At 31.6% G+C, this 16531-nt stretch overlaps 1 protein-coding gene across 4 annotated transcripts in view; it reads left to right on the top strand.

The window, feature by feature from the left end:
- Positions 1-16531, top strand: part of LOC111423954 (Heterogeneous nuclear ribonucleoprotein K) — a 107402-nt gene that overhangs the window by 76594 nt on the left and 14277 nt on the right. For all 4 annotated transcript variants that reach the window (XM_023057341.2, XM_071197873.1, XM_023057355.2 and 1 more), the window contains 2 exons: positions 6908-7018; positions 15428-15556. In XM_023057341.2, the coding sequence (XP_022913109.1) occupies positions 6908-7018; positions 15428-15556 (240 nt within the window). The remainder of the gene's footprint in view (positions 1-6907; positions 7019-15427; positions 15557-16531) is intronic.

The following is a 16531-nucleotide window of genomic DNA, read 5'->3' as shown; positions in this document are numbered from 1 at the left end:
GTTTTGTCGACCTTCTCGCCTCCGATTTTATTTTCAATTTTCCAATAGAGTCAACGTTCCCAGGAAACCGGAAGGTTTACTTACTACGGTACCCGGCCAATTCCTTCCACTCTCGGCGTTCCTCTTCGTCCCAAAACCACGACAACACATCGAAAGTCGGACAGCGCAATTTCCGTCGAAAGACGCCAGACCGGACGTCGGACGACCGGTTTCCTGTTCCTTTGCCATCAGCAAAAAAAGTCTTCTTTGCATTCTTTAGAGTTAAAAGTAGAAGAACCAACAATTTTTTTTTTTTTCAATTCTAATATTTTCTTATTTTTTTAGTTTCGCGTTAGACAGTTCTTCTTGTCTTTATATTCTTTAGAGACGTATGTCGTGTGACAACCACACTGTGCTGCTTAAGATAGATGGATGAATAGAGATTTGCATTCAGTTCGCCAGTAGTCTTACCCAAACTTGCACCGCATAGGGAAAACGTTTCCTACGATAAAACGAATGAGACAAACGGAAAGTGCGACGGCGACGGTGATGTGATAGACGCAAAATGTGCATTCGTACTTCTTTTTAAAACAGAAGCGCTACGTCGACTTTCTTTTCTTTTCTTTACTTTTTCGTGTAGCTTCTATTCTTTCGCGAAGCCGTTGTTTCTTGCGGTAACGCTATTTTGCAATGTACGTGTATCTGTCAGTAGTTAAAGTTGATTGCATGGGGAAGGTCTCTTTTTAAATTACCTAATAGAGTTGTATAAATCAAAACGTATTTTACGGAATTGGATGCTTTTTTTATCAAGTTTAATAATGTTTTGGCCGTGTATTACGAATAATTTTATTTAATTTGAAACGAATGCAGGTTGTTTACTGAAACTGAATATAGAATAACATCAAAATGTGATATACAAATTTAAACGTAGAAAATTTGTTTATTTAAAATAATGGGTATAATGCTTTTATTGTAAAGCAAAATGCTTTTGAAATTTTCCCCATTTTAGAAATACAAATGACTATGAAATTAATATTTAAATAAAATTTTGAATAATAATCGAATAAGCGCGTTCGTCGAAAATAACGTTATTTTTATCCATTTCTTGTTTGTGAAAATAATCCCATCACACAAAAATTAATTACAAAAACAGTTTAATATAATACCGAAAATATTAAAAAAAGTAAAGAATTATTGTTTTGTTCTGCTACTTACAAAAATTATCTTGAAATTAAATTATAAGCTTCCACTTAAATTATCTTCTGTATATATTTATTAAAACTAGTAATTATCCTAGAATACATTATGATTTATGGCGCACTCTACTGTATATGCTTATTATACTAAGTGCAGCTATTTTCTTACTATTTGCTGCAAAATGTAGGTCTTGTGCGCTTTTTGGCAATGAAAATAAAATTGATTCAAAATGGGCAATTTAATAAGTAATTTCAAGTCCAATTTTATTGCTTTTATTTTTTGTATACTAATGTATGCGGGTATTGTTAATTATAACAAGACATTCTCGGAATTTTATTAATTATTACTTCGTATTTCACCACATACAGTTGCAAAGTTAGTAAATATGTGTAAACAAATGTATATAGTAAACAAAGGAAGACGAAGTTTTGTTGTGACGGAATAATTTTTTCAAATATATGTAGGTGTACAACGCAATACGCATAATTTACATTTCTATCTGCATACTATATGCTCTTTGGTGTTTACTTGGTTTATATTTTTTAAGTTGGTATCAAAAACCGTCCTAAAGTCACCAAAATTTGAACTAACTTAATATTAGTAACATTGATGTATGTATTAAATTAAAACTAGAGTTAATAGTAGCACTAACACTAGACCTAGAAACTTTCGGGTTAAGCTGTGCGTCTTTTGAAAAAGTGTTTAACGTTTCAGCTGCCATGTTGCAGCCTTCTTCAGAAACAAGTTCGAAGTGTACTTCGAAGTCCTTTTCGAACTTGTTTCTGAAGAAGGTTGCAACATGGCATCCGAAACCTCAACTACTATTAGTTCTACTTTTAGTTTAATTAACACCGGCCATGAAAGCCTTCGTACTTATATTGAAGCTTATGTAATCAAAGCTTCCTGATATAATCTAGTCAGCTTTTCAAATATAAATTACATACATTATACAATAATAGTGTTAAATCTAAAAGTTCGAAATGAAGACGAACTTTCGAAGATGTGCAATCTTGTAAGCTGTCAGAACAAATTTAGACTCATTACTGTTTTGTAAAGAGCCTAGCATTTTCGCATTTTGATCAGGGAAAAGATACATCCAATGCCATACATCCATACATCTGCTATACATCCAGACTCACTCGGACACATTCAGACAAACAGATATTCACTCAGATATACTAAAACCGTAATGTTTTAAGCTGTTTCATTAAATTTTTCTGAAGAAATTGAGTCATCAAAAACGAAGAATATGAACTTAGATTAATTGTCAACCAATATTGATCAGTCAAAAGATAATACACACCACCATTTATCGGATTTTAGATAATGAATTGTGAATTAACAATCTACACAAAATTCTAAAAATTTTCTCATAATGATAACCACTTTGCAGTTATTTATAGCGAGTTTTAAATAATCCTAATTTTTTTTAATTATATAAAACAGACTGCAGCCATAACGAAGAACACAACCTTGATTAAGCAGTTTAGTTAAACATCACGAGGTTTAGTAATTCATGATTAAGAGTTCGTTTTTGTTTCTGAAACATCTTTTTGTCACAACTGAGCTACCTAAGATCATTGCTACTATTAAAGACATGGAAGTTCCAAGTAATTCGGATTGCCAGAGACTGAACTTTTAGTTCTGTTGCTATAAGTTTTCTTTCAGTTTTAGAACAGATAAAGAAACTTCTTTGTTCCTTTCATATGAAAATATAAGTAAGGTTATAGACATCCAGTTTCTTCTAGTCTTTTCACATTTCCTTGGCTTTGAGAAATTTGAAGTACATTGTTGCAATAATAAGACTTGGGTTAATAGAGGATCTCTTATCATTAGAGTTCATTCAGTCGCACCGCTGTTCTCCTTTGTACTGGTAAACGCAAAACCACATTCACTTCTGGGGGGAAGAACGCAAGATTAAAGGATGTTCAAAAAACTTGTAGGTCTTCGTGTGATAGTCTCTTTTATGCTATATTGATAATAATAATAATAAGTTTATTGCCACATAGTTAATACAAGAGAAAAATAATATATATGTATACATAAATGAATAAGTAATGCATGTTGACAAAAGGTCAGTTTATCGCCAAAGGCGATGTCTTCCAAAAGACCCAACCAGCAACGTATGTAAAAAAAAAACAATATGGCTATATAAATAATTCAACATTTAAGCAAAAAGAAGAAAAAGAGCAAAGAGGAAAAACAACACAACGAGTACAGTTGATAGAGAAGAAGAGAAAGAAAAAGAGGAGAGAAGCAGGCGATATCAATAGTTAGATTCCGATAATTGTAATGATAATAGATAATCCCTTAAGCAGACCTTAAATGTCAGAAAACTACGAGTGTTGCGTATTTCCATGGGTAAACTATTCCAAAGATTTATAGCCTGCACCGTGAAAGATCCATGATATCTCTCTATATTGAGAGATAGATTGCAATTACTTTTGCCGAATTTGCTTATTGGATCTCTCTCATTCTTAAAATCTTGCATCATTTGTTGTTTTTGATCCTCTCTGCTTCTTTTTTCATTTCCATGGATTTGACATTCTTCAACATGTAAGTAAACTTTCTCTTCGGTAAAGTCTATACCGAAGGTTTAAAGTCTAAACATGGGACATAATCAGTTGCCATCTGTTTCTGCATTCTATTGAAGTTTAAGGAATCTAGCTGGGTTACCAAAACTTTCAATATACTGAGTAACGTACAGCCATTTACAGTTTACAGTTTTCTGATTTCAGTTATTTTTTTCTTAGCGACGATTTTTTTAGTTTATTATTTTCGTTCTATACATATATCAAACAAAATATTTTAATGAATAATACATTACAAAGATAAGTTAGAGCATAGAGAACCACATTTTTGATTGCACGTTTTGAATTTTATTTTCCGCACGCTTTTTGCAAATTATTCTTGTTGCATCTTCTACTGGAAGATGTAAATATATATTTTAGAATCGCTGTCTTGTTCAAGATGAGACCTGTCTTTCTTCGATAAACGTCGAAGAATTTGTTTTCACTGGTCGATCATCTAGTCCATCAAATCAACCCCTTATATAATAATTTCTCCCCTTCTATATAATTATGCGACCTTTTCTGGAGAAGAAACACTAATTTTAGAGACATCTTTCAACATTTTATTGACAGACATTAACTTTTGCACTGGAACCCATCCTAACAGCATTTCTGGAACGTTCTTAGTAACTTTATTGGGAATATTCTCCCTATTTGCATCCCGCATGTATTATAAATAATCAGTAAATAATTGATAGAGGAACTTATTTTTATGTAGCTATATATTAGTTTGCGAATAGGAGAATGTATCACAAACAACTTTATTGTTTAACCTATTGCAGATTCAACGCACTATAGTTTATTCTACCCAGAGAAAGGTAGAAACTAGTATTTTCGTTTCCTCGATCTGATACTTTTCCATTTTGATAGGTTTATTGTGATGGAATAAAGGGCATTGAGAGTAGTAACCGCGCACGCAGCTGTGGGTAAACAGTTGTCTGAAAATTTTTGCCAGAACCAATAACAATTGCAATTTTATTGTACAATATAGTCTTCCTTTGAGAATTCGAACGCTTTGAACATTTCAATCGATGAATTGATTGATCCACTTCGTTTACCCGGATCATAATTTCTGTTTTTAATTTTATCTTTACAACAAAAGAAGATGATGTAAAGATTTGTTCCAACTGTTTATCTTCAAAGTGCTTCTCTCTAAGTTAATTACGTAATAATTACAGTAAGCTTTAATTCTCTTAAGTATTATTTCTGTAAGTTTTTGCTAAACACTGCGGATATGTCATCAGCTCTGAATGCAGCTGCTTTGGCAATGTTACGTTGCTGTTGTTACATTATCTAAAACACTATTTTTAATCGATTCAGAACTTTCATTGGGTAAAAGAATGAATTGAAAGAATGAAGAACTTTTTACTTCATTTTGATATAAGTTTTTTAATTGCTTCCAAGATACTTCCGTTAAATCCAATGACTACGGTGACAATACTTAAAAACTCTATCAGTTCCTATAACTAGGATTTTTAACCAGTGTTTATCAAAAAGGCAGATTTTTTCTTTCCACAACTATAATGTATAACTATAATGAACTAACTTAACTAAAAGAAATATCGCCACATACGGCAACCGTATAAAACTTGGTAAATCACCGGGAATATAAGCTGTAATTTTGTGATCAAATCACCATCTTGTGTAATATTGAAATGCAATCAATGTCGCCACCTATCAAGAGATGGCAGAGACAGTAGATTATATTACGGTTTCTAGGATGATTTAATTATTATTCCGAGACTCTGAGCAATATGCAAATTAAGTAATTAGCGTAATTACACCTTTTTGTTTTATATTGCTCAGCGACAATACTCAAAAGTTATTAAATTATCAATTCTTACTTCTGCAGAATATGTAAAAAATACAACTATTATTTCAAGATAAATCTGTTAGTAATAACACTGAAAATATCCATCGACTAACCTATAATAAAGTAGTGGCTAGTAGTTAATTTAAAGTAAAACTTTATATTCCTATCGAAATACAGTTTCATGTGCCAACATTCGCATGTTTATCTTAATGTTTCAACTACTCCAATCCATTATCCACATCGTAATACAAAGTCTAAAAACGTAATCTACAATTCTCTAAAACGCATTTATCAATCTATAAGATGCATGGAGCAAGTACGCTTAATGTACATGTAACTTAATCTCGATTTTACTGTCAAAAGTTTTATATTTAGGTCATTTTTCAAAACATCCACTTTCGTATTACATTCGTAAAGGTTTTGTAACATTAGTTATTGTAGTTATTAGATGGCGAGTGATCCTAGAGCAGATTATTTCTCGTTGAGCATTTGAGTAATTAGAGTTTTATTAGAGTTTATAGATAAAAATCATTGGAGTGTTTAGATTTTGGCAACCCGAAGCCATTCTAAACAATATGATTATAGAAATCTTAGAAATTCAAATGCAATATAATACTTGGTTGATATCGTATTTCACTTATTCGATTTTCGTGGTGCCTCTTTCAAACTTTTTGGGGTAATTTTACAGCTTCGTAGTTATTTTTAAACATCATTTACCACGATATAAACCGTAGATATTTTGAGAAATAAAAAACGATAATTTACGAAATATTCCATTTCAACCCTATTTTATGGGTCAATTCACGGCGATGGGTGGTCCCGTTCCAAAATTACACCCTAATTCGATATTTCGTCCCGAAACGGGGCGGTAAGGGATACGCCTCGTTACTAAGGGGGGCCGAACAGGAGCCCCCAACGTTCATAGAGATGGGGAAAATGAGGGTCTCGCGCCGAGGAAGTTCCAACGTCCTAGAATTCGGGTTACACAAATAGCGAATTCTTGATCGATCGCGCATTTTGCCAGTACCCAGAAGAGCAGAGGAAGAAAGCTCGCGACTGACAGAAACTCTGAACATAACCGAGGAAAAAGGAGTTTATAAATAGACTGTGACGTAACTAAGCCGACAATCGCACAAACCCCACAACTTCCTTTTTTTTATCATATCTTACGTTACATCTTGATGCGGGGTAACAAAACAATTTCTTATTTCCTTCTATTTTTCTCCTTTTATTTTTCTCCCTTCTTTTTATTATTTTATATCCCGACATTTATTTCAGTTTTAGAAGAGTATTTGTTTTCTGTTCGATGCTATGGCCTTGAATTTAATACTCTTATTTTTTTTTGCAGAACGGGAGTAAGATGTCTGGTGGAGAACTGGACTTGCGAATGATGATCCATCAAAGTCAAGCAGGTTGCGTCATTGGAAAAGGGGGAAATAAAATCAAGGAAATTAGAGATGTAAGGAAGTTTCATTTTTTATTGTTTCTTTTTTCGTGAAAAACATTTTTGGTAAATTTAATTACGTCTGCGTCCAAGTCTCCAAGAGACGTGCTTTGTGAAGTATTAATAAAGAGGGACAGGTGGGCGAAGAATAAAGATGGACAGTCGTCGTCGCGTAAAGTCAAGTTAATTAAAAAGTATAACTCTTGTTAAAGAACAGCTTATTCTTTTATAGAACCCTATTTTGTTTCCGTTTCGTCGATCCAACTCAGTTTTAATTAGTATTTAATCTAACCCTAAATTCCCTTTATATTTAAGATAATTTTTATATCTTTCATGTTATTTTTTTCTCGGTAATTTTAAAACATTTACAAACAGTTTTTAATGTATTCCTTTTAAGTATTTTCATTAATCGCATAAACATCCGTTCGACGATATCCTTTTGATCCGAAAAATGAAACGAAACAGATTTGTGCTTTTCCAAGAACGTGTCTTCGCCGAAGCCAACGGGATGAACAGTTCAAATTTCATATCCCCACGGTCCCCAACCCGACAAACAAACGGGGATACCGAATTATTTGTTCTGGAATAAACCGCACATCCCAACTTTACTTACAGCCCACGCGTATTAATTAAAACTTAGCTCCGCTTCATCACCACATAACCACTACGTCCATGTAAGCATATTACAATATTGTAATGCATTATTCCATTTTTTATAATGTCGTTGAATCGCGATCGTGACTGAACTGTTTTAATACTTCGTCGAGATTTTTTTGCTTAATGAAAAAAAGATTTTCCCCCTTAGTTAGATTATGGTATAGAGAGAGTCGAAAGGGGGGAAACAATGAAAGGAGCGAGAGATGGGGGGAAACAATGAAAAACCGACGGGGACTAAAACGAAAATAAAACGCCGGTTTGTCATGCTAGTTTTAAATTGGAGTCGGGTTGACGGCAAAAACGGACACAAAGGGGGTGACGCATGCTGTTGGTTGAGTCTAGACGCGAAATGTTCGATGGTCGTCAATTTTCCATTTTGGTGAAATCACCAACGCAAAGAAAAAACAACGAAAGTTATGATAGTAAGCTTAAATTGAAAGGAACACCACTAAAATTTGTATTAAATCTCAAAGTTCGTATTCGAAACAAAAAGGTTTTTTTTCGAGATAAAAGGAATTCAAAAGTGTATAAAATTTTTTTTCACAACAATGTTAAATATTGAAAAGGAAAGAAAAATCGATGAGAACTTGTTTCCAATCTTAACAAAACTGCTTTTTTTAATAAAAATTTGTAAAATTAACAAAACCTACCCCAAAAAAATCAGAGTAATTACGAACCGTGTTGTTAAAAACATTGTAAGTGTTTAACACTCTTCTAATTTTCATATTTTTGAAAGATGCTCTATATTTATGCATCTGAGAGCAAAAATGTTACAGAGCATTGTGTTAAGGGTATAATTTGCTACAACTTTTGTTGTAAAAGTTTTTCTGGATCATTCTCCGGATACCGATTTTTTTAACACACTTCCAATCTTCATATTTTTGAAAAATTCGCTACATTGATGCATCTGGCAGCAAAAATGTTACAGGGCATTGTATTAAGGGTACAATTTGCTACAACTTTTGTAGTAAAAGCTTTTCTGTATCATGCTCCGGATACCTATTTTTTTTAACACACTTCCAATTTTCATATTTTTGAAAAATTCTCTACTTTGATGCATCTGGGAGCAATAATGTTACATGGCATTGTGTTAAGGGTACAATTTGCTACAACTTTTGTTGTAAAAGTTTTTCTGTATCATGCTCCGGATATCGATTTTTTTAACACTCTTCTAATTTTCATATTTTTGAAAAATTCTCTACATTGATGCATCTGGGAGCAAAAATGTTACAGGGCATTGTATTAAGGGTACAATTTGCTACAACTTTTGTAGTAAAAGTTTTTCTGTATCATGCTCCGGATACCGATTTTTTTTAACACTCTTCTAATATTCATATTTTTGAAAAATTCTCTACATTGATGCATCTGGGAGCAAAAATGTTACAGGGCATTGTGTTAAGGGTACAATTTGCTACAACTTTTGTAGTAAAAGTTTTTCTGTATCATGCTCCGGACACCGATTTTTTTAAAAATAGATAGATCAAGATTTTTTTCTAACGTCATATGATAAAAAATCGAAGAAAGTTTTGTTTTTAACTTAGAATCTTCCACAAGTACTGTAAATGTATTTACAAATATTTTTGGGAAAAAAGGAGAGAAACTGCTTGAATTTTTGATAAATATCAAGAAATGCAAAGAAAATCTTGTGTTTAACTAAAAACTTTGTTTCAGGATTCTTCTAAAACATTGATTTAAAATGAAGGAATACAAATAAATTTCTACATTTGCTACAACTTTTGTTGTAAAAGTTTTTCTGTATCATGCTTCGGATACCGATGTTTTTAAAAATATATAGATCAAAATTTTTTTCTTATGTCATTTGATAAAAAATCGAAGAAAGTTTTGTTTTTAACTTTCACAGAATCTTTCACAAGTACTGTAAATGTATTTAGATATATTTTTGGGAAAAAAAGGAGAGAAACTGCTTGAATTTCTGATAAATATCAAGAAATGCAAGGAAAATCTTGTATTTAACTAAAAACTTTGTTTCAGAATACTTCTAAAACATTGATTTAAAATAAAGAAGAAATTACGGAATGTGTTAAAAACATTTTATGTATGATATTGGCATTACACCCCTTGGGGTTTCTTCTTTATTAATTAATCTTAATTATTTGGATGGATAAGTCCATTCTTACGATAGTACTATCTTCATCTTTATTATTATCTTGCACTCTTTTGTTCCACTCCCTTATTCCTGTCATCCTATTTTAGATCTTTCTCTTGCATTTCTTCTCCCTGGTTTCTACTTAATTATTGCTGTTACCAGTGTTTTGCGTTTCTTTCTATATATTGTACCTCAGCCACTTTACCCTTTGTCTCTTAACTCATTAGGTGACAGACATAATTGAAGAAATTGTATTTTTTACAATTTTTTCAATTATATATTACATTTTGGTAGATGTTTTGAACGTTGCGTTAACGCAACATTGGAACTATCTTTAAAACACTGTGAATGTAAAGGAATTTTACATTTGATATAAATAAATACTGTCGTGCTTTGACATGTACCCTGCAGCGTCGTTTCTAGTTTTCATTGTTTCTTTGAATTATGTGTCTCACATTATCCAGTTCGGAGTTACAGAAATTGTGGAACCACGACGTCTGGTGTATTCTTTCAGACATAAAGGTCGTTTTGGATCATATTGATATTTGACCTTACTCTCAAATCGCAAATATATCCTCACGCATATATATTTACAGCATTACAAAATTATACATGCCGTCATAAAATATTCCTGAGTGATGCAAACACATAGAATGTAAATAAGAACTGAGATTATAGGTGGCATTCAGAGTTGCAGAGTAAAGCAAAAATTATAATATTGTAGGTACATAGTGAACCTCTTTTTAAGGATTACTTTAAAAACAACAAAAAAGTGTCAGAAATTAAATTTGCGTAAACAATCTTTTTGTTCTCTTTACCTGATTAATAAAATATGTTTTTAAATGCTTTATTTATTACTCACCATAATATTCCTAATTTTGTCGTAATTTGAGAATGAATGAAATGAAACGCGGTTCGTCGAATGTACATACATACTTTCTAATAAAATAAAATATGTATATAAAATAAGATAAAATGGTAATGCGTAGTGCTTCACGGATGGAGAAGTATTTGTTCTTGTGGTCGATCCGAGATTTCATCAGTTCTTCCTGTTGGTTTCCTTTGGAAAGGGGCAGACGTTTCGCCAAGATCTTACCTGGCGTCTTCAATGTCTTGTCGTAGTCTGCCAACAGGAGTCACAACAACCATAACATAAAAATATTAGTAATTTAGTAATTTTTTTTTAATATTAGTAATTTTTATTTAATTAATAAACGACTCTGAATACCCACCTAACCATTTGTTTGCAGTCACAAAAACATTTTCAGACAAATTTAGGGATGCAATTCATATATACCTGCTGGTAGTTACTAGAACCCAATGTTGCGTTATCGCAACGTCCAAGTTCACTCATTTGGAAACTATTCATCAACATTCTTGTTCTGTAAGCATGCTGAAATCATTCAGGTTAAAAAAAATATAATAGTTCTTTTTTACAATGTTTTCAAATTCATATTGCCGTCTAAAAAAATCGGATCATTTTTTTCTGTATTTGTATTTACGCTTAAAAGTTTAATTATCTATCACAAAAAAATGCATAGGTGTGCAAAAATTCTTCTTAAACAAATATACTTTTAAATATTAAAAAAAAATCATTAATATCTATGTTCCTCCACCTTCTATATTCTTACACTTTATTTTTTTCGATGTGTTCCTCTGTGCAGTTTTCCTACTTCAGTTCTTGCTTCTTTGTTCGTAGCAAATGACACAACTTCAAAAATCTTTTGCTTGTATTTCGTCCGTTTCATTAATTGTAGGATTTTCTGTACAACTAGTAAATCTACCACAAAAGCTGATTCTTAAATGCTGATATAGATAATTTATCCTTGGCACCCTTCTTGTAAAGATTATATGCATTGACAACTGCGGTTGCTAACAATAATTCGAAGACGTGTTTTATATACCATTTGATTCCATTTTCAATTTGGAAGAATATGGTGTTTTTTTGAATGATTTGCTTTCATTAAAGTATCAATTAAGATTAGGTTTCTCAATTTCTTCGTCCCGACCATCAATAAAATCTTACTTTCATCTAATTGTAAGAGAGGTTCTATTTCAAATCAAGTGTATAACCTAACAAATATTGGATAATATTAGTCCGAATTTAAATCCTAGAAGAAACCACGGTTTTATCTATACAAAGTCACGTTCTAAAATAAATGCCTCTTTAAAACTATCAGTTAAAAATGTCAGCAAAGAATCTAATTTAGCCAAACGATCATCGACAATGGCATCTTCATTACTGGCAAAATTAATTATGCCTACAATTAATTCAAAACGATTCCAATAATCTGCTATTTTTGGAAATTTTGCTAAACCGATCCGTAATCAAAGGCCAAAAAATGGCTTATTTCGTTTGAACTCACTTCTTTCCATCTATGGAAGCAAAAGTTTGACAAAGATGTTTATCTCATTTTCTTTTGAGAAAATCGATTTGTTTCATTTACATTGATGTAGAAACAGAATATTGAGTTGTTATCAACTTATTCAAAAAAAAAACATCGCTTACAACAAAATAATAATAAAAAGTATTTTAAAATAATCTTGGGAGCTTTTTTCAAAGTATGTTTCGAACAGCATTTGTAGCAAAAACTTCCTATAACTGGTGACCAAAATATATTTTCTTCTGAATTTTCACTCTCAGTTTCATCTGGAATACGATATCTTTAGATTACAGTTTCTATAGCATCCTGAACAGAAGATGTTACTACATTTAGACTTTAATCGACGTGTTAGTTAGTAAGTAGCTCGCGCATTTTAAAACGTTTTGAGCCTTCAGAATATATTGATTTGAAGAGCTGCTTTCGAACAGTTCATCCTCCGACTGAAAGGAGAGACCTCGTTTATATATTTTAACACACTTGTTCATGTTCATAACTTCCACTAATTACACAGGTCGTATTTTATCAAACACATGTCAGAACGCATTGTCGATTGTTAACAAAGGTGCAGTTTCATAGAGTAGGAGAATATTATGTGCGAGAACCGTCATATGAGTCGCAAATTAAGTGTTTAAAATGGCAGGAAACGAGACTTTTTTAACATCAAATTTCATTTTTGCTTTAAACTCTTAAATAAAATCTTTTTAAGATTATCTAAAATGTTGTAAATATATAAAAATTGCCTTTTAATATCAAAACTTGTTTCCAAATGGACAGAGAACTGTTTTTCTAATCTCATATGTCATTTTGTTTTAAACTCAATACTTTCTTCCGAATTTAGTAAAGAAATTATTAAATTAACAATAAAGAACGTGTTGTAAATAAATACAAAAACTGATTTTAAATTTCAAAACTTGTTTTTCAACTAAAAGAGAGTCAATACTTTCTTCCGAATTCAGTCAATAACAGTAAATTAACCATAAAGAACATGAAATATCAATCAAAAGATTTTTAACCCATTTAAAATGTCTTAAACAATTAAATAATCGACTATTAATATCAAAACTTATTTCTAAAGTGAAAGAAAACTGTTTACGCTTCACAAATTTATTAAATTAATGTAAATGGGTTCATAAGTTTGAGAAAATTAAGGAAAATGTTCTTAGATGTTAAAAAATAGTGTTTTAAATGGAAGGAAAGAAGACTTTTTGTAACCTTAAATAAAATTTGTAGCTTTGGAAGTAGTACTTGAAGTCTAACATGAAATCTCCATACAGGAAAAGATTGAAAGAATCTTTTCTAATTGCTTGCAAAAAGTAATGGGTGTTGTACTAGAATGTGGTTGTTTATTACATTAGGATCATTAGAATTAGGACTTTTTGTAAAGTTAATTGGTAAAAAACGAAATGCTTCTTGGCGCTTAAAAAATGCACTAGAAAATGTTTTATGCATCAAAAATGTTGGTTGTTGTATCTCTTTGTTTCTTACCACTTCAAAAGACTTGATAATAAATATATAATGGAATAATATCAATGATACAAGCTAATCAGCTACCACCAAAAGACATCCAAAATGAGAGGATAGTGTCAGACATTGTCCATAACAATACTAATAATACATAATCTAGTAGCAAACATACTAGGGATTAAGGATATTATCAGATATAGTGTGCAACAATGTGAATGATTTTTGCTAATAGTCTTTTAGACGTGCAATAATATCACTCCAGTATATAGCAAAGTACATATAGTAGACAGATAAGTTGTAGTATGACGGGATCATTTCCTGTAGCTATCTAGAGACTGCAGATTAATGTCAGACATAATCCACAAAAATACTAACATTCCAAACCAGTCTGATATAATGTATATAACTTCTAAAAAGATGAAACAAAACCAAACATTGCTTGTAACAGAATATACGATGAGATCTTTCAGTATATAAAATTAGTTCTCAAAAAAATTGTTTTAAAAGATTCCTTGACGTTGATATTATCGAACCCACCTTTATAAAATCTAATTTGGCACTTTCCAAATTCAACTTCATAAATAATAATAAATATTTCTATGTTTATTAGACACCAATTAACCAAAAACAACATCATAAACCTCTAATTCTAATCGGTTTTGAAATCTCATCTCCAATTCAAATCGTTCCATTAATTTTCCTGCTTTTTAATTATCCATTAATTAATTCTATCATTAAATCTTATTAAGCGTATAACGATATTATTAAAGCTGCATGCGCTAACAATTAAAATTTTAAACGTAATCAATCATAAGGTAAAATATGCCATGAGTACACAAACCAATTTATCTTATTCAAAAATGTACAGAAAACCGGTACAATTCCGTGACGGGTTCAACTCGACTTAAAAAAAAAAGTCATCTGGAAAGTTCGTTACCTCGTTTACTAATTTAACATTTTAAAAATATCACCCCAGCTGAAAAAGAAAACGTTGTTACACCACTCGTAATATACATATAAACCGAGTTAAAACTGTTGTAACGAATGAATCGACTATACCCCTTTATTATCAAAATAAAAAGTATTAAAAAAATCGAAATAAAACTGAAAAGAATGAAATTATGTGCGAGTAAGAGAGAGATCGTGGTGGACGTTGTTATTACGCAACAAGAGGAAGCCCTTTAGACACGCACGCAAAGGGCCACAACATGTGACCACGCACATACGTCGAAAAAGGCGGCTCCAGTTTGTTGTATTCTTCGGGCAACGACCAACGCAGGTGACGCGGGGCCCGGGTTACAATGGGACAGGTGTTGGACGCAAGCGCCCCCTATATCGCGTGCTCCTCAAATAGCACCCCAATCGATATGTAGCTTTTCCACGAACCGCCACCGTAGTTGTTCCAAAACTGTCCTCGACGCGATACACACTACGTTTCCTATTCTCAACGTTTTGTTACGTTCCGTTACGCGACAATGTGTTTAGTGCTTAAAAAATATTATTTATTTTCCAAAAAATTGCAATTTATCAAATTATTTTCCAATTTGAATAATGAAATTTAATTAATCTATAAAGGTTAGTTTAATTATAAAAATTGAAATAATTCGAAGTAATTTTTATTAAATTTATGAAATAATAAAATTTATTTTATTTCCGATCTATTAATAAATCTAAATCTATTGGGCGATTTTCAACGGAACGACTTCGCTATCAACTTTATAACCTCTGACCTATTTCTCGTTATATATATTTTTTTATTATCTTCGCGAGTCGTTAAAATCAAAGTGTTACATTGTAATGTTTCCGTTCTAGAAAACCGGCGCCAGGATCAAAATCTTTTCCAATTGGGCACCTCAAAGCACCGATAGAATCATTCAAATCATCGGGGAACCGACGAAATGCGTTGAAACCATTCGTGAAATTATCACTTTGATTAAAACCGTAAGTAATCACTTAATCTTTTTTTTTTTATTCAATTTTTTTATTGACGTTTTTATTTTTTTATAACTGTTTTTTTGGCGTCATTAACTTTTTATATTTATTGGACATTTTCTCTATATGAGAGCAATTTAGTGAAGTGGTGTGAGCGGATCAGGATTTTTAATTTAAAATTCGAAAGATTAAAATAAATAATTTTTTTTAATCATTACGATTTTCTGGAATTATTAGAATTATTCGAATCTTTTAATTCCATTAGAAGGAAAATCAATCGGGTTGGGTTATGAATACAAATCATTTGTGACATGAGTTTATTGAAAAAAAAAAGAGTTTTAATGCAGAAAGTGTCTGCATTAAATTACATCAACCACTGTAGCAATATTCCAGAGATGTACTCATCACCGAAATACTTAAAGCTTAAGTCCTTTAAGAAATCTCATTTTGTAGAGGTGCTTCTTTACCTTAGCTGTGTTAACTTACTACTGAATCATATTTTAAAAATTAATTGAACAGCTGGCAGTCTTCATGCCTTTCCCATAAATTCATAAACTTATAGTGGTTAGTGCGCTTAATACGATTAATATGGGTAAATATACGAAAATTATTAACGTATTTAAAGTACAAACTTAATAATTACCAAGCTATGCCAGTCTTAGACGACGAATCCGAACAGAAAGATCATATCAATAACAGGCAGCTTAATAGAACATTAAAGAACAAGGATAATAGTGGAAATTGGAAAAAAATAAAGTGTAGTCACATTAAAGGTGTGAGGAATGTCGCTCAAAAAATACAAATATCGGAATGTAATTATCTAAACAAGTAACTAGGAGATAGATGATGCAAATTTCTATTGAAAGAGACCATTACCGTGGTAACTAATAAGTAAATGTGTAATATAACACATATAACATAACAAGAGAGAGAACAGAAAAAAGGGCGAAACGAATATGAGTCAGCAAAAATCCAAGTAGCCAT

The sequence above is a fragment of the Onthophagus taurus genome, chromosome 7 (assembly GCF_036711975.1).
Source record: "Onthophagus taurus isolate NC chromosome 7, IU_Otau_3.0, whole genome shotgun sequence".
NCBI classification, from domain to species: Eukaryota; Metazoa; Arthropoda; class Insecta; order Coleoptera; family Scarabaeidae; genus Onthophagus; species Onthophagus taurus.
This window is presented reverse-complemented; position numbering and strand designations above follow the sequence as displayed.